Source organism: Bactrocera dorsalis, chromosome 5 (genome assembly GCF_023373825.1).
Source record: "Bactrocera dorsalis isolate Fly_Bdor chromosome 5, ASM2337382v1, whole genome shotgun sequence".
Classification (NCBI taxonomy): Eukaryota; Metazoa; Arthropoda; class Insecta; order Diptera; family Tephritidae; genus Bactrocera; species Bactrocera dorsalis.
Window position 1 is genome coordinate 33,105,802 of NC_064307.1, and position 24,695 is coordinate 33,130,496.

At 36.0% G+C, this 24,695-nt stretch overlaps 2 protein-coding genes across 5 annotated transcripts; both read right to left on the reverse strand.

The window, feature by feature from the left end:
* Nucleotides 1-12,839: 12,839 nt before the first annotated feature.
* On the reverse strand, nt 12,840-20,937 carry LOC105227167 (juvenile hormone acid O-methyltransferase-like). 4 transcript variants are annotated; one of them, XM_049459257.1, is made up of 7 exons: nt 18,420-18,545; nt 14,605-14,747; nt 14,475-14,516; nt 14,220-14,408; nt 13,790-14,094; nt 13,561-13,708; nt 12,843-13,206 (listed from the first exon to the last, which is right to left on the reverse strand). In XM_049459257.1, exons 4-7 carry the CDS (start codon nt 14,404-14,406, stop codon nt 13,016-13,018), a joined length of 831 nt encoding a protein of 276 aa, XP_049315214.1. In that variant the 5' UTR covers nt 14,407-14,408; nt 14,475-14,516; nt 14,605-14,747; nt 18,420-18,545; the 3' UTR covers nt 12,843-13,015. The 4 variants fall into 4 exon arrangements, with proteins under 4 accessions (XP_049315216.1, XP_049315214.1, XP_049315215.1 ...); XM_049459259.1 differs by lacking the exon at nt 18,420-18,545 and having other exon boundaries at nt 12,840-13,206; nt 14,605-14,737; XM_049459258.1 differs by lacking the exons at nt 14,605-14,747; nt 18,420-18,545 and adding an exon at nt 20,831-20,937.
* Nucleotides 20,938-21,091: 154 nt separating this feature from the next.
* Nucleotides 21,092-22,194, reverse strand: LOC125779006 (pupal cuticle protein Edg-78E-like). The gene is made up of 2 exons (XM_049459276.1): nt 21,795-22,194; nt 21,092-21,714 (listed from the first exon to the last, which is right to left on the reverse strand). Exons 1-2 carry the CDS (start codon nt 21,804-21,806, stop codon nt 21,349-21,351), a joined length of 378 nt encoding a protein of 125 aa, XP_049315233.1. The 5' UTR covers nt 21,807-22,194; the 3' UTR covers nt 21,092-21,348.
* Nucleotides 22,195-24,695: the final 2,501 nt, after the last annotated feature.

Below are 24,695 nucleotides of genomic sequence, written 5' to 3' on the forward strand. Positions count from 1 at the left end.
GAAGAAACAAATATACCAAGTCCACACAGAGAATGTAAAAAGCATTCACTGCGTCATCATAATGGCGTAATTACTTTTGTTAATCAACATGAACTCCATCTCTTTCCGAAAAATGGATAAACATTTTAATTTTTTTTTTCACAAAATCGGACAAATTAGATAAAAATAATTTGAATTTTATTTTTTAATTTTTGAACAATAAATTAATATTTCAAAAAGTTATCTGTTATTTCGACTATTACAAAGTGAGATGTGTCAAATGAACTTTAACGTAATTGGCTTGAAAGAAATTGATGACCTTCAATGAAATATGGAATATTCACCTTATTTTCCTTATCAGTTCCAATATTTCCGCACTCAATAGAATTTCTATGGCAATATAACATGTCGGCATATATTTATTCTTTCTTTCGGCACATTTGTCAGTATGGTTTCACGAAAGGCCCATGCGATGCACAACATACATACATAGGTACAGATATAGTGACATTCCTAATAACAAGTGTCGCACCGCATCTTTTCGTGCATCTCCGTTGTCACGTCCAACCAAGTCTTGCTTAGCGCCCGCGGTTTTCACTGATTCTGATATTTGCGACTGTACTCTTTGACCGTCTCTGAGTAAACTCTCTCTGGATCTTTTCACGGGGGGTTTTACCCGTTTCCGTACTACAATCTCAAGAAGTTCCTGTTAGCCGTCCAATCGGAACAATCATACCAGAATTTCAAATTTGCACCTATTGGTATGTTTTTTGTTTGCGCTGACGCTTACGCTTCTAATTTTTTTCAGCAATGCTTATGAATATTTATAAGTATCTACAATAAGTATGTATGTACATATGTATTATGCTTCTATAGCTTGTGGTGCTATAAGGCCGTAGAACTTGGTTACTAATTTAGAAGGTCATTTAGAATTTTTTTTTTTTGAAGAAATGACAGGATATCACGTGTTTTATATGATCACATTTCAGTTCAATTGGCACGCAAGGCATCTTCTTTCTGTAATAATTCGAATACAATAATATCGCTTTTTTGGGAAATAATTTAAAATACAATAAAATTAAATTATGTTTTTATTTAATTGTTTATTACGATTTTGGTAGAAAAATTAACATTTTTCTGGAAAAAAATGGTTCATATGATACAAGATAAATCATGCGTAGTGACGTAGAGATGCTTCTTTACTTTGTATACTATTTTTCTTCACAGCATTTCTCTCTGATTCTTTCTTGCATGAATTTGCAGTCGTTTTACCACATAAATTTCCTGCCATATAATGTGCGTGCTCATATTCTGCTTAAGCAGCAGCGAGAATGGTGAATTCCGTATTACAATCTTATAAGTTCTGTAGACCGTCCATATCGAACATCAAACAGCGAATTCAATTTGTCTACGTTCTTCTATGTTTTTAAGTTTCTCCTGACTTAGCCTCTAAATTTTTTTTTTTCACATGCGTATGAATATTTGATAAAGTATCTACAATAAGTATGTAACATACACTATTGTAATGTTCGTTTTTTGTTCACTGTACCTTTTTATTATTTCTATTATTTCACTTACTTTGTTAATCTATGTTGGCGCGATGTTGTCTCGCTTGGTTACAGTTTTCTTAGTGCTCTACTAAAATTAGGCCTTTAATTAAAGTAATCTGCCTCCATATGCTTATAGTTTGAGTTTGAGTTGTTTTTGTTTTGTTGTCTGTATTCTGGATCATCAGCAAATCGTGAGTTTTTGGCGTGAAACCGAGCTGCGTGGGTGGTCGTTTGTTGGTTTTGCCGTGTCTGGCCAATGAGGCGTAATGCCATGCTACATACTGCCACTATCGGGTTACTTATGCAAAACTTGAGTGCAAGAATTGGATCAACGCAAATTATAGGACAATGATTGGTGTTATATTTTGTTAACCCTATACTGTTGACCAACAGTTGCACTTTTGATACCTTAACTACTGCTCCTTGGTTTAAACTCCGAACGTCCCCGTTTTCAGATAAGGTCCTGTTTTCAATCTCAAAATCGCGGTCTAGTGGAAGCAGGTCAAATGTTTTTGTTTTGTTTCTGTTTTTTACATTGTAGTAGCTAGAACTAAGTTTTTGCTTTACAAGTTTGTTTTTAATAAAATGGTAATAATTCAAGATCAAAAAAAAATATGTTTCTGTAATTCAATTAGTTTGTTTAATTTTTATGTGGCTTACAACCTGTTATTTTACTTTAGTTCATTATTTTAACCTTAATTTCATCATGAAATCATTAAAGAGGATTTTCGCAAATTGCTTTTAGTCGGAATTCTTTTCCCTTCGTATCATAACTGCAGTACCGAGATTTCTTTTTCGACAACTTTTTCTATAAAAATTTTATCAAATTTATTACCTAATCGTCTTGTTTCTTCTGCAAAAAAACTTTTTCTCCCACCTTCGTAGGTTTTTGGGTGTTTTCTTTGGCGTTTTAAGTCTTTTTCAGAGTTACGTTAAGAGTTTTCCTGAGCTTTTGCTAACGCTTCTTCTAACAACATTTCAAAATTTCAGCCGGATGCTTATGAAACACGTGTCCCATAGCTTAGCGTTTATGACAGAGTAAGTTGCGTGATTGTATTTGTGGGTTGCTAGTAAAAATTATATGTCCAATAGTTTTCATAGTAATTCCTGCATGTTCCCTAATACAACGAGCTATTTCAAGCAAGGTGGAAGTGAAACCTTTCCACTTGGCCGTTGCTTTCGGGGCTGTGAAAAGTTGTGGGTACTACATAGAATTGATCCAATAAAAAGGACAGTGATCTCTCATTAATTGTTTTTTATTAGATTTAGAGTGTAAAGCTTTTTCGTTGTCAGAGTCAATAGCTGTTTGTATTCTTGAACAATAATAAAATTTGGTAGAAGAGCATCTTTGACATCAACAGTGGATCTTGATGCGATGGCTTCACGAACGGCAATTTCTAGAAAAATTTTGTCGACGCATGTTCAAAAATTTTTGTTTGGTTGGTAATAAAAATTGTCTAAGATGGGATGATTTCCCCCCCCCGGTAAGTTTGGGATAGGCTGTTTTGCGATGCCTAAGGTCTGGTGTGGTTTGTGCGCTGGGTACTTATTCTCCAAACCAAATTCTTAAAATTTTGCGATTAGATTTTTTTTAACATTATAACATGTGTTTTTAAATTCGTAAAGTAATATTTCTTTGGAAATTTGATTTAAAGTTTTTCCAGATAAGCAGCGGTGTGCTCGATTAGGCTCAGTAGCGACTGTTTTCCAGTTGGTCCATTCCTTGTTTGTCAGATCGATATAACGAGTTAAGTCTGTGTGAAACAAATTTTAACACTTGGAAATTTAGATAATATGCAGGTTCTTATTAGTTTTCGGGCCGAAAAAATAGGGAAGGTCACAATGCTTCCATTTGTTACGTTATAATTTATTGAAGATTTTAGGAGTAGTAATTTAATTGTTCTGGCAGTGTTTAAAAAAAATTGTGTATCTGAATAAATTTTTTTAAAACAAATGTTAGTGGTTTTTTACTAAAAGTAAATTCGATTTAGTTAAAATGAGCCCTGATTCTTGAATTGATTAATTGGGTTTCTTTATGGTTTTTTATAATGTTAACTTAGATGACTCTTCACTCATGAGAGCGGTTTCATTTGTTTCAGATTCTTCTTGAAGTTATTTAACGTTACTGCCTAAGAGAGCGCGTCAGCTACCTTATTCTCTTTTCCTGGTTTTATATGTGAAGTTTGGCGAAAATTCCTCTATAAAATGCGCGCCATCTCTTTATTTTTAACTGTTTTGGATTTTTTTCGGAATATTGACCACATAAGGGTTGGTGATCGGTAAAAATTTCCTATATTTTTACTCCGTAGTCTAGGATAATGTCGCAACGTTTGTTTCAAAGCCCATGACTTACCAAGCAATTCGCGTTTCATTGTTGGTGGCGTAATTTTTGGTTCTGTATCAGAAAAGAGTTCTTAAAAATTCATTGTAATGGGGCGGGAATTTTGACACAAAACTGCACCTAAGGCGTTTTGACGAGGGCGTCCCGTTGTCAATTCGAATGGGGGGGTTTTTGTAATTTGGATATTGAAGAAGTACCGTCCTTCGGAGCTAACACTCAAGACGCTTCAACCTTTTCAAGGTTGCTTTAGCGCCGCTCAAATCAAGTGTTATTTTTCAACATTTTTTCGACTTTTTTGCTCACTCGACATGCCCATATCTCGCCACGAAGATATTTGGTTAATGCCTTTACCATAATCGGCATAATTTTTTACAAACGACGATAGTAGCCTGAAAGACCGAGAAAAGAATCGCAGCGCTCGCAGTGTTTCATTGGAAGATTATAATCAAAACTTGCATTGGACTTTATCTGGAAAGTTCTTATACGCCTTTTCTGAAACCAAAAAAACCCAGAAACTCCAACTTCAATTTTATAAAACTTCGAACTTTTTCTGCTCGACAACCTCTCATTCCCGCTTTTCTTCTCAGACTTGGCCTAAGATTTTTAGCGATGCTAGCCAATTCGATTTTTCGTCCGGGTGAATTAAATAATTATATCATCGATATAGAAACGTGAGAACATTTTCCGATATCTTCGCTCGCGGACATCGTCTATCGCTTCTCTGAAATATGACTTGATATTCAATACTTCCCCATTGTTAATGCTAAACGCAGTTTTTTTTTGCTATCTTCCTCGCACGTAACAATCTGATGGAAACCGATTTTTAAATCTGAGGTGGTGAAAAATGTTCGACTTTCCCAAAATTGGCTAAAATGGGTGGTAGTATCAGGTATTTGGGTAATCGGGATCAGGAATTGTTTTTTCGTTTAATCTTCCCCTATATCGATTACCATCCGTAGCTTCGGATTACCGCCTTCCATCTAGAACCCTTTTTGGGGGGATACAACATGAACGTGAGAAATTATATGTGAGAGCAGGATTCCTCTGATTATACCGTCTTTGAGGAGTGTTTTTTTTATTTTCATTATTAATGTGAACGGCGGCAACTGATACCGGATACGGATAGCTTTTGCTAATAAATTGTGATCGTTTTTTTTTGGAAGTGCTAATCCATTAGTCTTACACTAGTGTTTAAGATGTAGTGCGCTATTTGGCGTCAGCAAATGCATTTATGTTTCTTTTAATCATTTCTTGAAATATAAGATTTAATGTGGAAATGGAACAGAGCCTTTTTCTATTGTAATATGAATTGCTTTGGTTGCCATGAAGAGTCTTTAGTTTCTCTACCCGAGTTACGCTGAAGACAAGTATCCCATTCTCAGCATCAACCATTTGCCTCATATTTCTCTAAGGAAATCGTATCCATGATACCTGTCAAACGGCAGGAAGTAAGTAAAACGTTGCGGTATGACACCGAAAACATTCATTAGGCCCCCCCCCCCAAAAGTTTTTTTTTTTTTTGTTTTTTTTTTTTATTTATTAAATTCGAACCCATTGATAGACTTTTAACTTGTAATCGCTTTTATCGATACTTTTAGATGCCGTGCAGACACGAAAAAAATTTTTTAACATAGTTCTTAGAAGTTTCCAGTGTCAATTAAAAGAACCTAAGCTCTCTGACCGCTTTTTGGTAGTTTTTAGTTATAAATGGGCAGGAGCGAACTTTAGGTTTAAAAAATTAGTTTCCTGCTGACTTGTTGTGTATCGACATCAACGTTTATTGTGAGTATTACCATCAAAGCAAATAACTTTCAGCAATAATTTCTTAAACTGTCACCTATGAAAATTTATTTTCATTACATGACCCTTCCCCAATCTTTATTGGTCTAATGTTTTCTTTTTTCAGGCATGAAGTTAACTTTTTGCATTTTTGTTTAGGGGTGTGGTGATTTAAGGGAGGATTGCGTAAATACCGAGGACAGATAAGTTTGTGCCTTGTGCCGAAAATAGAAAAGTCCGCACATTGGATCGACGAAGCCCTGATATTGAACACGCCGCAAAGCGTGTTCTCATCGCTCGATCGTTAAGAAGCTGAAATAATTTCCCGCTATTACCACTGATGGGTCATTATTTGTTTTGTTAATTATATGAAGTTTAATTTGCTTTGTCGACTCTGTCATAGTAGTCAGAAATTGCACAACCTATCTTGCCTTACAACACGCTTAACGTTTCGTTTCCTAGAACGTAACACTGGTTCCCTTTTATCGGAGTACGAATTTGATCTAACCGTCGCAATACTTGCTTTGAAACAATTAAGAAACTGTCTTGAACGATGAAGTAGTATGAGTTAGCAGATCATTAATCTTGTTTCGAAATATGGCCCATTGCAATATAATATTTTTCCAGGCGGTGCGCCATGGCCGGATATGATGAAGAATCGCCTTTAAATTCTGGAAGCGACTTTAATTATAGTCCAAGCTAGCATTATCTTGTGCACTAAGGGGTTGTATTGGATACCGAGCATATTCTGCACAGTGGGATCTGCGCTATCGCCTTCCAGTTGTAAGGCTTAATTGGTCAAGCTGCTCGGACACAATGCTTCGCCTATTACCGCTCAGTAGGCAGCGTTAACTATTTCTGCAACTTGTTTTCCCTGTTCTAATGTTCATGTTGATATTTAAAAACACTTAAATTTTCACATTTTTATAAACTTTAAAACTCGCGGTTTGTAGGCAAATATCACAAGGATATTAAGTTTATAAGACGACATCTTATTTTGAAACGGTGGAGAAAAAATAAGTTTATTTAAAACGATATGTGAGCAATGAAAGAGACCCTTTTACAGGCCAATGGGGATTATAATTTTTTATGCCAATGGGTCATCAAAAACGAGAACTTAAAAAGCAGAATGTTGTATTGCTTTAATTAAATAAATTTTATTATTATTCGCACTTTTTTCACAAGTTTTAACATACAAAAATTGTTGGCTTTCCGATCAGAAAATAAACCGTGTTGTGAAGAAAATATTTAATAAGAATTAAATGTTTAGAGCAACGTGCTCTATTATCCCTTTAAATGAAAAAATTAAGTTTGTAACTAAAAAAGATATTTTTTCCCTTTTGTTATTTAAAACAAACTTTATTTTATGCGCACATAAGTAATTACTCCTCTTTTTTTATAACAAAATTTTTCAGAGCTTTATTAACTTTGTATTGAACACAATACGAACGCATCTTTTATTGATCTTACATTGTAGACTCACAATACAAAAATTTATTTATTTTTTTTTATCTCTATTTATTTGAGATTGCCTGTCCTCAGTGGAAGTAGTCCTTTTTCTGCAAGATAAGTGTCCTTTCTTTTATTACCTTGGATATTATAATCCACTTGTAAGGATATTATAAGAAAGTCCTTGCGTTGGGCGCCAGTTAGTTTTTTGTTTTGCACTGTAATCTTTGTATTATTTCTATTATTCATTACTTTTTAATCTAAAGCTGCGATGTTTGCTGCGCTTTGGTTTACAAGTTTTTCTTAGTGCTCATACTAAAATTAGGACTTTAATTAAAGTGATCGCTGATCCTATATGCGTATAGTTGAGTTTGTAGTTGTTGTTTTGTTGCTGTAATGCTGGATCAATCGCAAGTCGTGAGTTTTTGGCGGGAAAACCGAAGCTGGGGGGGGACACCCCGTGGGTGTCGTTTGTTGGTTTGCAGTGCCTGTCCAATGAGCGAATAGCCATGCACATAACTGGCACATATCGGGTACTTTGGCAAAACTTGAGTGCAAGAATTGGATCAACTCAAATTATAGAACCAATGACTTGGTGTTATATTTTGTTAACGCCTATGTTGATGACCAACAGTTTGGCACTTTTGGAATACCCTTAACCTTTTATTATGTCCTTCTATAGCTTGTGTGCGTAAGCCCGTAGAATTTGGTACGGGAATTTGAAGGTCATTCATGTTTTTTTTGAAGAAATTGAAAGGAATGACGTGTTTATAAAAATGCGCACATTTTCAGTTCAATTGGCACATCTTTCTTTTTTGTAATTATTTCGAAATAAATATAACTTTTTTTGAAATCAATTTTTAAAAAAAAATTAAAAAAATAAAATTTAATCTATTTTTTATTTAATTTTCAACGATTTTCTAAAAAAAATTAACATTTTTTTAACCATTTTTTTCTGAAAAACAATGGTTCCATATGATACACAAGATTAATCTTCGTAATTGTGACCGTAAGAGAAATGGGCTTGTATAAAGGCTCTTTACTTTTGGTATACTATTTTTCTTTCAAAGCATTTTTCCTCTTTTATTCCATTCTCGGAAGAATTTCAGTCCGTTTTTAACAAATATTTCTGCCAAAGAACGTGCCTCATTTACCCGCGACCGTTATTTTTTGCTTTTCTTCAGAATAGACAAAGATGGCGAAGGCAAATGGGGTCTGGTAGTTAACGAGGGCACGACGAACATATCTCCTGGTCATTTTGGAGGATGTACAGTCCCTCTCTCGATGAACAAAGGACTAAATTTCTACAAGTCCACTCATGCATCCCTATTCTATCTTGCTACATATGGCGCAGAGTCATGGACGATTGACAAACACTGGATTGGGGGTCTGCGTTTTTAACCAGTTTTTGCTAGAACACTTAAAAGGTTCTGCGAAAGAATTTACTGGTCCCCCCACCTTTTTTTATTTTTTTTGCCGCAGTGGAAAACGGCGACATATTGCCGTCGATTGGGAAGTATCATCCGGAAATCGGACCCCATTTCCCCAAGTTTTTTTAGCGGGAATACGGGTGGTATAAGATGTCCTTTCCGGCTAATGTTATTTTTTTTTTTTTTTTTTTTTTTTGTTCGTGACTCCCATAATAGATGCGGATTTGAAGGCTGATATATCGAAATGGATTATCGCGAAACAAAAACAAAAAAGGGTTGTGCGAAACTTCATTTCATTGCAGGGATTGGACATTTTCGGCAATTGTAGTTGCCCTGTTTAACTTCTCCCAAAATTTCCGCAGACCCCGTACCCATTCACAGTAAATGAATGACTCAAATGACGTTTGAACCTGCGTTCATTAATCAATAGCAACCGAAGATAAGGAGCAATTCGTCCGTTTTTTTTTTCGAGTAGTATTGTGGTAAATTCGACTCATGCATTAGTTGGATAAATAGAACCTGCGTATGTCCATCCTACTGATGACCCTGCTTTCTCTGCGTAACAATTTCTTCGATGATGCATCCCATGTAACGGGGTGATTTTTTTGAGGTAGATTTTCATGACATATCATTATTTGACAGATCACGTGGTGATTTCGGACATAGTGTCAAAGAGAAAGATCTCAGGTAGTGCCTTTGACATTTCATCATGAGATAACTTATCTAACGATGGCAAAACGCTTCGCAAATCAGTGGAATTTTTATTATACCAAAATCAGTGTTTTTCGGTTCGAAATGTTGTTTCGCAGCTTTACGTCCGACAAATTTTGTTCATCGATGAGGCCCTCATTTCTGGTTTAAATGGCTACGTAAATAAGGCAAAAATTGGCCGCAGTTTGGGGTGAAGAGCAACCCAGAAGCACGTTCAAGAACTGCCATGCATCCCGAAAAATGCACTGTTTTGGTGTGGTTTGTACTCTGGTGGAATCATCGGACCGTATTTTTTCAACAGAAAAAAAAATGCCTGGTTGGACGCAAACCGTTTTATCGGTGAAATGGCGATCGCTATCGTACGATGCTAACAACTTTTTGGTTGCCAAAAATGGAAGAACTGAACTGTGGTTGACATGTGGTTTCAAACAAGATGTGCGCTACATGACACGACAGCTCGCGATTCTATATGGCCATTTTGAGGAAAAACTTCGGACAACAATTTCATCTCAAGATTGGACCCCGTAAGTTTTGGCCACCAAGATCATGCGATTTAAAGCCTTTAGACTATTTTTTGGTGGGGCGATACGTCAAGTCTAAATGCTAGCAGAACTAACCAGCAACTATTCCAGCTTTGGAATACAACATTTCCGAAGAAATTCGGGCTATTCCCGGCCGAAATGCTCGAAAAAGTTGCCCCAAAAATTGGACTTATCCCGAATGGACCAACACCTACAGACTCAGCCGCGGTCAACATTTTCAAATGAAATTATCTTCAAAAAGTAAATGTCATGAACCAATCTAACGTTTACAAATAAAGAACCCGATGAGATTTTGCAAATTTTTAAGGGCCGTTTTTTTTTGGGGGGGAAAAAAAAGTTTATCAAAAGCCTCTTAAAAAATCACCCTATATAATATCAACGTATTTCGCAATAGAGCAATGTTTCTCCGCAAACGGAATAACTGACGTAAAGTTGAAACAAAAATTCGTAGATGTAATTGTTGTTTGCTGAGCGGTGTTTCTGACTGGTCTGAACGTGTATTCTCGGGTGTGAAAATACACTCCTGTTGGCCATTCTCCCAAGTTAAAATTGCGGAGAACGCACAACAGACGGGAAAACGTTCAGGAAATTACGATAGTCAATATGCCCTACAAAGCGCTTAAGTGCAGTTCACGTATCGACCGTAATCGTATTGGCTTCCTTTGTGTGACGTACTTACAAAGGCATTTTATATGAATTTCACCAAACTGTCAATGAATCCGCAGCCCAAAGAAGAATGTACTCGCTGTGCGGCAAACCTCTCTTTTGCCACTCAAAGAGATACATCTAGCATCTAATCTAACAGCACCATATAACGTTGCTTATAAGATATAGTTCCATCGAAGGACTGTTGCTTGTGACAATCGATGAAGCTCGCCCTGATTAATTTGACCGTCGATCCATAATACCGCACGTATGGCGTCGCATCCTTGGGAGTACTGGGTCATGTGCCTTGGGCTGCTAATGTATGTTGATGCCAAAAAGAACGCCGACCAATATTTGCGCGACCTCTTGGTGGCATCCTAACAAATTTCAATCTGTAATTGATCACTTTGTGTGCAACACACATAACATTTTCATTGAATAATTTTCAAAAATTTTTGAAGCAAACGACAAATTTGAACGATTCAAATAATTGAAAAACAAAACAAAAAAATTAAAAAAAAATTGTATGGAAAAAATTAACTTTTTGAAATAATCCAATTTTACGACTTTTCCTCACGAAAAGCCTACCGTTTTTTATTTCTAAATCCACATCCCCGATCCACACAAAACATTCTCTGAAAATTTCATCGAGATTGGTTCAGGCGTTCCCTTAGCGTTACTAATAAACAAACATTCATTCGTTTGTATTGGAAAAAGAAAAGGGCTGTTTTTAGGGGTTTTCCGGCAAATATTCAAATCCTTGAGCCTCAACGAACATTTGAAAAAAGAATTGGCAAAATTGGTCCGTTTTTGAGTTATGCGCTTACCAACACATTTTGCGATTCATTTTTATATATGTACATATAAGATATAAGAATAAGATATGTACATACATATGTATTTACATACATATATAAGATTACGTTGCCGCTAAAATATAAGACGCTTAAAAATACATACATACATACATAAATATTATTCATATCAGAATGGTATAATATAATTTTTTATTAACAGCATTAAACAACATTCCATAGTCAAAATTGAAATTTGTTTTAAATAATTATTACAGCATTTTGTGCTTTTTGCAACCCGTTTTGACCTCTCGTCACCATGACTCACCATGATTCACCAGAGGCGGCCATGATGGTTTTATTGTGAACGTACACTTGGGGGTAGGTTTCTACTGTGAATTGTCAATCTGTCAATGCTGTGTCAATATATTAAGGTGTGCGTCCACACTATCTTCTGTCTCATTTACACATTAATTTGTCTTAAATGCGTTTTTTAATACTTCACTGTTTGTTTTTTTATAATTTTCGAACATGCAAACCTTGTCCTGACAGTAACGAACACATTAAAAAAAGAATTATCAAATTAGGTTCAGTCGTATGAAAGTTATGAGCGTACATACAGTTTGGCGATTCATTTTTATTTATATATATTGCAAAAGTGTTTCTCGCGATGAGGCGCAATAAACTTTTGACAAACAACTTAAACCGTGCGATTCTGTACTGTGATACTGTCTCAAGTCTCTAAATTTGAGATTTTAAGTTAGAGGCAATTTTTAAGACTTGAGACGATTTTGCTATTCTGTAAGTGACAGTCACAAAATCTATTACATTTCATCATTCAGAGATGGTTTTTACACGTAATGAAAAATAATTATGTCTATAACAAATATGTAAATTTTTCCTTGAACATAGTCAAAAAACATAAATTATGATAGAAATATAATAGTTATGTGTTCACTTTGTTTCATAATATTTACGAATTTATAGTAAATTGATTGTCTTTTTAACCTTTTCGTGATTGAGCTGCTTACAACATATAAAAAAACTACAATCGATTATATCTATGATGATCTCTATTGAGTATATTCAAAATGGCAGACAAGAGTTCTTTTTAGTTTTGTGACCTGCTAACTACCAGGTCTCAAATTTGAGGCTAGTCACAAATTGAGACTTTACCTCAAAATGTCTCAACTAGAGACTAGAGACTGGTTACAGAATCCCGCTAAAAACTCAGTAAAAACCGTTTCTACGGATTCTAGGTGATGGAACGTGTGTTCTATGATACAGCAAAGGCGGTCCAATGATTTCATTCGCTTGCGAAACGATATTAATTAAATGAGTTTTGTTATCTTTCGTGTTCCGTTTTTCCCCATGTTTTTCAATGATTTTTAGGAACATTTTTAATTTATGAAATGGAAAATTGAAACTGTGAGCTGATTTGTATTTGTAGCCGAAATGTGTTTCAAATATTTTGTATGAGTCTTAAATTGAATTGAATTAAACTCGGCCACTTCTTAATTTCATTCACAACAGTTGCAGGAAATCCTATTTTATTTTTATTTATAAAAAATATATTAGATCAATAAATAAATAAAATTTCATTTATATATTTTTTGTTTTCATAAGTATACATTCTTTATTCTTACAATACAATTACAAATGGTATGCGACTAGCACATGCTTTAACAAGAAAACATTCACATATTTTATTTTATGGATTAATAACTCAACATTCAATAAATTTAATTTGCACGAAATTTAGCTTGCTTTTCTAGACAACAATTAGACAAGTCTGTTAATTAATTTCCTCTGAATTCTCGGGTTTTTGGATTACAATTCTGAGTACCGAAATGGGACAATCTACAGTGGAACCTCCTTTGGTGGAAACAGTCTTGGTCTTGAGACGCTCCTTCATATCTTCCCTGCATTCTCTCTGGACATCATTTGGCATTTTATTTACACATGGATTAACAGACATCACCAAATCTACAATGGAAAATATTTGAATTTCGAATATTCTGATTTATCTATTTTTCTTATTCGTGGTCACGTAATGATGACCTTTAAAATGAACTTTCATAGTCGTGCGCCTATTTTTCCCCAATCTTTACTTAATTTGGTGAAAAAGTAAGAACATAGTTATTCCCCCACTGATAAAACTTCACCCCATTGAATAATAAGAAATTTTGAAAACTTTTTATTCCCTCAGATAAATTTTATCAACCGCTTGTTAGAAATTTGAAAAAAAAACACTGAAAAATGAAAAACATTTGATTTACAATAATCCTCTTTTGATTTATGTTTTTCTTATCCTAGTCTCTAGTCTAGAAAAAATCTTACCAACTAGAGTGTCCAAACTTGGATAGGTGAATGTATTCCATTTGTTAACACAGTACTCTACTTTGAATTTGGCTGCAATTAGATCTTTCTTCATCATCTCGTCAGCATTTGCACAACCCTGGTGAGGAGGTGTCCACTTCTCTGAACCCTGAAAAATTTTCAAATTTCAAATGAACTCACCCATTGAAAAATGAGAAAGATTTAAGAAGCGAAAGCTTATGAATATTACCTGCATGTATGGTGCAAATCTTGGATCTTTTTCCTGTTCCAGATACATATCGTAGTTCAAGTGATGGGAAATGGTTAAAATAATGGCTTTACCCCCTGGTCGAAGAAGTTTGTAGATGTTCTGTAATGCTTTCTGTGTATTCTTACACCAGTGGAGAGCATAGAACGAAACTGCATGATCAAATTGTTCGATCAAGTTTTTTGGTAGCTCAGACGTTTGCATATCTAACTCAAGGAATGATAGTTTATCACTAACTGCATAATGCTGATTTGCATACTCAATCATTTCTGGGGATATATCAGCACCTACAGACAAAATAATCGTATGATCACCACCAAAATATTTAAACATGAAAGGAAATCATATATGATGGAAATCATTTGCCACTAAAACTTTGTCAAACATTATTTTTCCAATTTGCAGTATTTACCAACAATAACAGCCTCCCTGCCGACACATGGGACAAGTATATCTCTTGTGGTATTTCCAGGACCGCAGCCTATATCGATAATTCGACCATTCATGTTCCTGAACTCCTCCGAAAATTGATCGATCAATTCGAATATATTACGATGCAGGGTAGCACTCGTTGCAGCGTATTTATTTGGTTGATTCATCACTGAATGATTCAATCAACGATTAATAAAAAAATTAAATACATCTATCACTATTTCTCTTTCTTTACCTATTGATTTTATTCTGATGAGCAATCGAAATATTATTCTATCTGAAAAATAAAAAAAGGATGATAAAATTAATGAGAATTGCAACTTCATTATGTTTCTTATGTGCGGTTCTATTATACAATAGTATACCTAGCTTTTTCCTCAAATACGGCAATACCTCGGGGACTATATCGAGATTAATATTTTGTCCTTGTACTTTTTGTTGTTGTTGAACCAGAGAACGTTTATCATAGAGAAGGTTCACGGCGCGGAGATCGTTAAAATATTTTTGGCTAACTCGGTCGAGATGGAAGAGTTTCACCACAGACAAAAAAAAAAAAAACAAATCAGAAATATCATAATGTATTCAATTGAATTGACAATTACTTACCGTGACGAGAATTACTTTGCGGTCTTGGTGTAAAGGAAGATGTGTGAAATTTTATTTTTCGATAATCGAAACACCATTAAAGAAATTCGCGACTAGCTCTTTCAAAGACTAACCATAGCAACATTATGCATTTTTGTAAAGTATTATAGCTTCGGTGCAACCGAAGTTAATGTTTTTCTTTTTTTAAGTAGAGATTACAAAAGTTTTACTAAATTTTGATTTTTCTCTTTTCGAAACGATATCGAAATTTCGATGTTGAAAACTTTCTGCGCACACTGTTCGAAGATAACATCCAAAAAACCTAACCAGCTCTTACCAAAGATAGTTTAATATGTAACAGAAAACAATTGACCAAATTTAGAGACTTGTTAACGTCAGTAAGCGTAAACATGAATAAATTAATTTTAGTTTTTGCGCAGTAACAAACTTTAAATTCTACGCTAACGACAAATTATTTACTATGTACTGGGAATGGAGATTTTATAGTGTTGCAGCTTTTGAAAATTTGACAAGAAATTATATTGTTTTGTTGTTGTGGGGGGATGAAAATTTTTCAGCTTCAGGTACATATGTACATATATGAGAAAACCAACTAGGTCTTCTACTTTTAAATATTATTATAAATCTTCGAAATTGAACTCAATTAAAACTATCAGCGGCGCCTAAATTTTCGCGGCAAACCCTATTTATCATATCCCAGAGTAGGTCTGCAAATGCTCTTAAAACCACAGCAGCCGTTTCAACGTTACAGGAATTGACCGGGATTGTATTCGTCATATAACTGTTATTTAGGTGATCTAGCCCTGTTTGGAACGGTAAGTAGTCTTAAAAATACTCTCGTGCCCATAGCGATTCCAGTAAGTGCTACTAATGCCGATAACACAATTAACTTTAATCACTTATGTTGAAAGTGACAATCAGACATGTACATAAAGTGATTATAAGATAAAGCATATCTACATATGTACGTGTGTCCATTATATATTGCATATTCATGAATACGTTGAAAAAAGTACGTAATTTTGGAAGTAATGTATTTTGTGAAAAAATTATCAGAAATACATTTATCCAATTGGAAATACCATTTAAAGTTGTCAGCGATAGATAGATAATGTTATCAGTTTGCACATATACGAGGTGTGTTCAAAAAGTATCGCGAATCGTAACTGACAGTTTTCTTCGATTTCAGGGGCGTGGTGCATCATAAGTTCTTGCCACAGGGAAGAACGGTCAATAAGGAATATTACCTGCTAGTTATGCGCAATTTGCGCGAAGCAATCCGCCAGAAACGCCCGAATTTGTGGAAGAACAAAAATTGGCTTTTGCACCACGATAACGCCCCTGCTCACACATCGTTGCTTGTTCGCGACTTTTTGGCCAAAAACAACACACTAATGATGCCGCAGCCATCGTATTCCCCAGATCTGGCCCCCTGTGACTTTTTCTTGTTCCCTAAACTGAAGAGGCCCATGAAAGGACGACGTTACGCCTCCCTTGACGAGATAAAGACGGCATCAAAGGAGGAGCTGAAGAAGATAAAAAAAAATGATTTTTTGAAGTGCTTCGAAGATTGGAAAAACCGTTGGCACAAATGTATAATATCTCATAGGGATTACTTTGAAGGGGACAAAACAGATATTCATGAATAAATAAATAATTTTTTGAAAAAACACAAAATTCGCGATACTCTTTGAACACACCTCGTATTATGCGTAATAAGATGAAAGTGGCGAAGTAAAAGTCATGGAAAAGAACATAATTAAAACTAATAAGTAATGTGGCTTAAAGCCGACTGTGTTATCGGCTACCAACGCAATAATAACAGTACTGCCTATATATGTACATACGTATGTGTGTATAAATGTCCATATACATAGTACGAGTATATTTTTATACTCTCGCAACAAAGTTGCTAAGGAGAGTATTATAGTTTTGTTCACATAACGGTTGTTTGTAAGTCCTAAAACTAAAAGAGTCAGATATAGGGTTATATATACCAAAGTGATCAGGCTGACGAGTAGAGTTGAGATCCGGATGTCTGTCTGTCCGTCCGTCCGTGCAAGCTGTAACTTGAGTAAAAATTGCGATATGATGAAACTTGGTAAACGTATTTCTTGGCTTCATAAGAAGGTTAAGTTCGAAGATGGGCAAAATCGGTCCACTGCCACGTCCACAAAAAGGCGGAAACCGAAAACCTATAAAGTGTCATAACTAAGCCATAAATAAAGATATTAAAGTGAAATTTGTCACAAAAGATCGCATTACGGAGGGGCATATTTGGATTTAATTTTTTTGGAAAAGTGGGCGTGGCCCCGCCCCTACTAAGTTTTGTGTACATATCTCGGAAACTACTATAGCTATGTCAACCAAACTCTATAGAGTCGTTTCTTTCAGCAATTTCCATATACAGTTCAAAAACGGAAAAAATCGGATAATAACCACGCCCACCTCCCATACAAAGGTTATGTTGAAAATCACTAAAAGCGCGTTAACCGACTAACAAAAAACGTCAGAAACACTAAATTTTACGGAAGGAATGGCAGAAGGAAGCTGCACCCAGACTTTTTTTTAAATTGAAAATGGGCATGGCGTCGCCCACTTATTGACCAAAAACCATATCTCAGGAACTACTGTACCGATTTCAATGAAATTCGGTATATAATATTTTCTTGACACCCTGATGACATGTACGAAATATGGGCGAAATCGGTTCACAACCACGCCTTCTTCCAATATAACGCTCTTTTGAATTCCATCTGATGCCTTCTCTGTATAATATATACATTAGGAACCAATGATCATAGCGGAATAAAACTTTACACAAATACGGTATTTGAGCTGAGGTATCCCTTGTGGAAAAATTGTCGTGATCGGACTATAACTTTTCAAGGTCCCTGATATCGAACACGAAGAACTCAGTGGCTAACCTAACCTAACCTAATTTTTCACCGAAAATATCGGTAAATCTCTCAGAATTTAATTCTGATTAATTTTACAGCAAAATAAAAAAATATGTAAATGACGGATAATGAAATCCCGATTGTCACTTTATCATGCGAGAGTATAAAATGTTCGGTGACACCCGAACTTAGCCCTTCCTTACTTGTTAGTACTTGACAACAAAACGCTCGCTGATAAGCATATAAAATCTGCGGTTTGCCAAAAAATGAAGAACCTTAAAACTGCTACTTTGCTATTTTCTTCGTCATCACACTAAGCATGTTTTACATATTATTTTTGTAAATACATGCATATGTATGTACATATGTGGATATGTTGAAGTAAGTTTGTTGAAAATACTGGGATATAAGTACGTTAATTAACGCTGAGCGAAATACAAACATACAAAACAAACTGCAAGTAAATGAATAAGAAATCACATGACTGTTGTGATATATATGTATGTACATATATACGTTTGCAATTTGGACTTATAGCCCAGAAATCTGTGTTGGCGCAAAATGCGCTGTTTACACAAAACCCGACTTCCAAATGTTCCGTTTCCCCTAATAGATCACCAGCTAATGTATGGGATGACCAACGAAACAAGTACGATGATTTTTTAAGTTTTTACCTCAGTCACTGTTAATGCGTGATTCACTATTATAAATATCCAAATTAGTCGCACAATACGAACTACACGTTATCCAAACAAAATGATTCCGATTTTAATATGTACCAGCCAGAGAATGTATAAACATAGAGAAGGTACACGTGCGATGTCGAACCTTTTATAGGGTTGTAGGACGGAACTCACCCAGATAACATAAAACAGAGAAGGAGCAAATTGAATTCTGTATGGTGTTCGATTGGACGGTTAACAGAACTTACAAGATTGTGATACGGAATTTCACCATTCTCGCTGCTATTTAGCAGAATTGAGCACGTTCAATGTAAAACGACGTTTATGTAAAACGACTGAATTCATGCGAGATAAGAGAATAAAGAGAAATACTTTGAAGAAAAATATACAAAGTCACACAGAGAATGTAAAAAAGCATTCACTGCGTCACATATGCGTGATTATTTTGTATCAAATGAACCCTTTTTTCCGAAAAATGGTAAACATTTTAATTTTTTTTTACAAAATCGGGAAAAATTTGATAAAAATAATTTGAATTTTATTTTTTAATTTTTAAATAAATTAATATTTCAAAAAAGTTATATTTATTTCGACTATTACAAAGTGAAGATGTGTCAAATGAACTTTACGTATTTCTTGAAAGAAAACTGATGACCTTCATGAAATATGAATATTCGCATTACATCCTTATCATTTCCATATTTGCAGCAATAGAATTTCTATGGCATATACATATGTACATATATTATTTCTTCGGCACATTTGTCAGTATGTTTACGAAAGCAAATGCGAGCCACATACATATGTACATATAGTACATTCATAATAACAAGTGTCGCACGCATCTTTCGCATCTCCGTTGTCACGGTCAACCAAGTCTTGCGTAGCGCCCGGTTTCACTGATTCTGATATTTGCGACTGTACTCTTTGACCGTCTCTGAGCAACTCTCTCTGATCTTTTCGTTTTACCGTTCCGTACTACAATCTTATAAGTTCTGTTAGCCGTCCAATCGAACATCAAACAGAACTCAATTTGCACCTTTTGTATGTTTTTAGTTTCTCTGACTTAGCTCTAATTTTTTTCACATGCGTATGAATATTTATAAGTATCTACATAAGTATGTACATATGTATGTATTATGCTTCTATAGCTTGTGTGCGTAAGCCGTAGAATTGGTACGAATTTGAAGGTCATTAGATTTTTTTTGAAGAAATGAAAGGAATGACGTGTTTATATGAGCACATTTCAGTTCAATTGGCACATCTTCTTTTTGTAATATTCGAAATAAATATAACTTTTTTGAAATAATTTAAAAATTAAAAAATAAAATTAAATTATGTTTTATTTAAAATTTCACGATTTTGTAAAAAAAATTAACGTTTTTACCATTTTTCTGAAAAAAATGGTTCATATGATACAAGATAATCATGCGTATGTGACGTAGAGAATGCTTCTTTACTTTGTATATTTTTCTTCAAAGCATTTCTCTTTATTCATTCTCGGAAGAATTCAGTCGTTTTACATATATTTCTGCCAGAGAACGTGCTCATTACCGCGCCGTTATTTCTGCTTTCTTCAGAATAGACAAAGATGCGAAGCAAAGGGGTCTGGTAGTGAACGAGGGCAAGACGAAATATCTCCTGTCATTGAGATGTAAAGTCCTCTCTCGATGAACAAAGACTAAATTCTACAAGTCACTCATCATCCCCATCTTGCTATATGGCGCAGAGTCATGGACGATGACAACCACTGATGGGTCGGCGTTACCAGTTTTCTAGAAAACTGAAAGGTTCTGCGAAAGATTTATGGTCCTTTGCGCAGTGGAAACGGCGAATATTGCAGTCGATGGAACGATGAGCTGTACGAAATATACGACGACATTTACATAGTTCAGCGAATTAGGAGACAGCGGCTACGAATGAATGAAAACACTGCAGCTTTGAGAGTATCGACGCAGTACCCGCCGAGGGAAGCAGAGGAAGAAGAAGACCTCCATTCCGTTGGAAAGACTATGTGTAAAAGGATCTGGCTACACTTGGAATCTCAAACAACTAAAAGGAAGAACGACTGGCGCGCTCTTGTAAACTCGGCTATACCCGCGTAAGCGGGGTCTACGCCAATAAAGAAGAAGAAGAACTCTTTGACTAGAGTCTAAAGGGCTTGGTAGCAGGGAAGTCGTTGTCGAGATTTGCGTGCGTCCCAATGTATATCGGTCAAATAACTTTAACTGCTCTACCTGACATGGTGATGGGGGTCGCGGTTACCTATTATTGAGAGGCGGTATCTACTCGCCTCTGTTGCAGGGGTTTCATTGGCTTAGCTGACTTTTATACCGCACTCTTCACTCCCACCGCTCCTCGTCAGGGGTTGCTTATTCGTCATAAGTTATTTCGCAACTAACCTGCTACTACAAGCCGTCCGGCTATCCGCGACCTGCCGACCTCCCCGGTAGCTTAGAGCTCAGCAGAACAGCCTGGTTCCACTGGAATCCAGACCAACGGGTATACAAATGTGAAGGGCTTACATCATCAACTCCACTCATCACTTACTCGACAGATTGGAGCTATTTAAATGAGACAGTTATCAGTATTTAATCAGCCTCTGTGAGTAATATGAGAATTCCCTTTTTAAATTAGTTCATCAATATATGTATGAATGTAAGTAAATTTTTTTTTCATACTCTTACAGTAATGATTTTATTTACAATTTACAAATACAATTATCTATGTTTATATAGTATGTAAGTAAACAACAGTGGTTAATGTGTTATGCAAAGTATATGGTATGTGTATATATGTATATGCCTGAGTGATATTTGTCTAAAGTGAGTAAACGAAAACTTGCTAATTTCTTAAACTAATGCGCTTTCTAGAAAGGCAGATGAGACTGGGAATTCCACTTTTTTCTACAAATTCTTATTTACTTTCCTTTCAGCTGAATCTTTTCGAAAGGATGCGCTTCAATGTAAGCCAGCGCTCTCAGAATGTAATCTGGAATTGGTGGCGGCGTAGGCAAATGATCACCTTTGGGTTGATAACCATTTTCATCGGCTGTGTAAGTCAATTGGATGGGCTGGCCCTCGGGCGAGGTGTACGAGTATGAGCCGGCGGCATACGAGCTCCCAACACCGCTCTCCTGCGCCTGAATCCGATTTGACGTTGCGTACGCGTAATTGTAGCTGCCATCGGGGTTCACTTCATTCTCATACTTCAGGATGGTGGCGTGAGCATCCGCAGGATCACCAGCAGCGTAGGTGAAGGCGAAAAGTGTTGTGGCGACAAGAAGCTGTGCAACAAAGAAGAGAAAGTGGATATAATGTTAAGACAGGTAAACTGTAGTTGTTTGGCCGGTTAAGCCAAGCTTACCAATTTGAACATTTTGTTTTTCGGTTTTGTTTGTGATTGAGATTTTATTAAATTTTGTTTAGGTATGTAGACTACGAGTCTCTGCGTTGTCTTGCGTTGTGGAGGTAATTCTGTTACTGATTTGCTATGAGCTTCTAAACACTTTTATATATTTCACAAGTGTAGACCCCTGGTGTGTGCTTCAAGCACAACTAGATATTTCTGCTGCACCCATCGATGCGCGCCAGCTCTATGTGCGTGCGTATGTGTGTAGTACAATACCATCATTGGAAATATGAAATATCGCCGATTATATGCAAATAATCGATCCGAGTATGAAGATTATGTCGATTACTATTATTTCCGAAACACAATTGTTGTATGTGCTCGAAACAAGTTTATTTAACGCGCTTATCAGTTTGCAATTCTAATTTGACCATTTGACCGCGTTTGCTGAGCTTTCTGTTGCTTGTTGTTTTTGTATATGTTTTAGCGCCGCTTTAGCACGGGTCAGTAGCTGAATAGTTGTAAAAAACTGATTATAAATGTAACGACCGATACGCACATAAACAAATAAATGCCAGATTATTTTAATTTATTAATCGGATTTAGCCACAGAGAGTTCCATTGACGAAGCCAAAGCAGAGCAACCGAATAATGCGTTTTTAGAAAAATAATGAAAGTCATTATTAATATGCAAATCTGTCTCATCATGTTCAAGTTATGCTCATATGCACATATACATATACATACATACACATAAATACATCTGCACATACTTTTAGAAATATGTATTTCGCATGTTTTGACCATAAAAGTGTTACGCGTAAAATATTTTGAAAACATGCAGTTGACATGCATCGTCTTTTAGTTTTATTGTTAGTTGTATTTGCATATCGGTTATCATATTTTGCATACGCTTGTCGCAGATGTCACTAAACCCTTGAAATAAATGAGCAGCTATTCAGAAAATACCGGACGACCACATATTGAGTGTGAATAAAACAAATAGCAAAACCGTTGACTGCTGCCACAATAGTCAAACATGTGTTTTTTAAGATACATTGATACATGTATGTGAAGGCATCATTGATCATCAGCTACCATCACTATTTATACATAAATGAGAAAACTAAATTTTCAAAGCACCTAAAAGTATGCAAGGATAAATTTTTCTTATGCTATGCACAGCAGTCAATAATTCAATGTGCCTTTCAAACTTCAGTTCTTCTTATGATCACTTCTTCTGTGATCAGTATAAAAGTATATGTACATTTCGGTAAATGATCTTACTCTTACTCTTTGTGGAGTCAAATTTCCAATCTCTTCTGCATGCCAATAACTTCCTTTTTTAACCCTCTGCATTACGGAAGCCTTTTCATGATGGTGTGTTGATCCACGGTAGCGTAACCGCCGTTTCTCCAGGAACATAGGCAAGAATAATAGACGAAGATAATAGGTCAATTATTTTAATACCCAGAGTAGGATATATTAACTTTGTCATAAAGTTTGTAACTCGGCATAAGTTTAGTTTCCTTGACGCTTTTTCCTTTGAGCTCTTACAGCGGCTCTCAAAAGACAGTGTTTACTGCAGCAGTTGCAGGGGATGTGGATCCTACTACAACTCCTTCAGAAATGCGTGGTAGTGCATTACCCCTACCCCAACGAATGCAGTAGGACAAACCGCGAAACAGAAGATAGGGCAAATAACGTCTCAGGAATCTCCGGTTCTAACAGGCAAAAGAGGAAGCAGCAACAGGCGATCTCCAAATACCTAATATCTCCCCACTTCATCGGTGGTTGTGGGCCTACGCAAATATTCGGTAGCCCTAAAAGGCATACAGATAGCGAAGCTGCCTCGCAAGTATCAGTTCCCACAAATGTTGACCATCTGAAAATATACCTGTGAGATAACGTCTCCCCAGACCTAGAGATAGCCAACTGTATAAAGTTAGCTAGAGGTAAGACGGGCACACCATTAGCCAAAAGATCTGATTTGACTTATACGACCAACACAAAGGAAAGGACAAAGACACTCCTGGTTGCACAATCGGGCCGACGAAATTCCACCAGTAGTCGCACATAGGTTCGATCGCGCGGATTAGACAGCTGTCAGGGACTTATTCGTTGCAAGACGGCATCTTCCCAACATTTTTGCAACAAGTAGTGAAAGCTTTATTGCCACACCTGATGTGGCGTATATCTCAGAACCGCGGAGAATAGCAAAGGTAATCTTTATATCCTAGGTATGAAGGAAAGATTGTTATCTGACCAAATTTTTCATAAAAGTCGCTGCAGCCTTCTTCTTCTACGAACATGGAACCAGAGCCTTGCATTGCGGTGCGGTCCCACACCATAAAACAGCTGTTCCGCACGAAGCAGAGTTTGGGTAGAGAGAGTTATTGGAAAACTGCCATGATTATTAAGGGGTCAGTAGGGTAATCTGGCCTGTTTTTAATAATTTTTCACATATCATGAGGTATATCGTGGAGTGCATAAACAAATTTCTTCGGAATTTTTTTATTACATCTGTCGGAGAAATGGCTGGGCGAATAAGATGCGTTTTTGCACTGCCTATCCACACCTAAAATAACCGAGCTCAGAAGGCCACGCATTCTGACATACCCTTTCGCTCTATCCCAACAAAAATTTGCGCTTCGACTTTCAACCTCCGATTCCCTTGGGGGCTATTCTCCACGAAGTTACAAGGAAGACGAAGCTATTATAGCCTCCACATGTACAAAGCATTCCCTACAAGAACTTGATTCCGATCGTTCAGTTTGTACATGCTATAGCGATTCAATCTAAACAATTTCCTGGGAGATAACATTATTGCCTTAGTTAATAATCCTGCAAGCACTTGATAAATGCTATATGCTATAGTATTCCAATTTCGACGGTTTGAGTAAAGCTTTTTAGAGA

Coding starts and splice junctions, on each gene's coding strand:
- LOC105227167 (XM_049459259.1), bottom strand. CDS start 14,406: ATGAATCAACCAAATAAATACGCTGCAACGAGTGCTACCCTGCATCGT. Junction 13,709..13,789: donor GATTTGCACCATACATGCAG/GTAATATTCATA, acceptor AAAATTTTTCAG/GGTTCAGAGAAGTGGACACC. Junction 13,207..13,560: donor AAGTTTGGACACTCTAGTTG/GTAAGATTTTTT, acceptor TTTCCATTGTAG/ATTTGGTGATGTCTGTTAAT.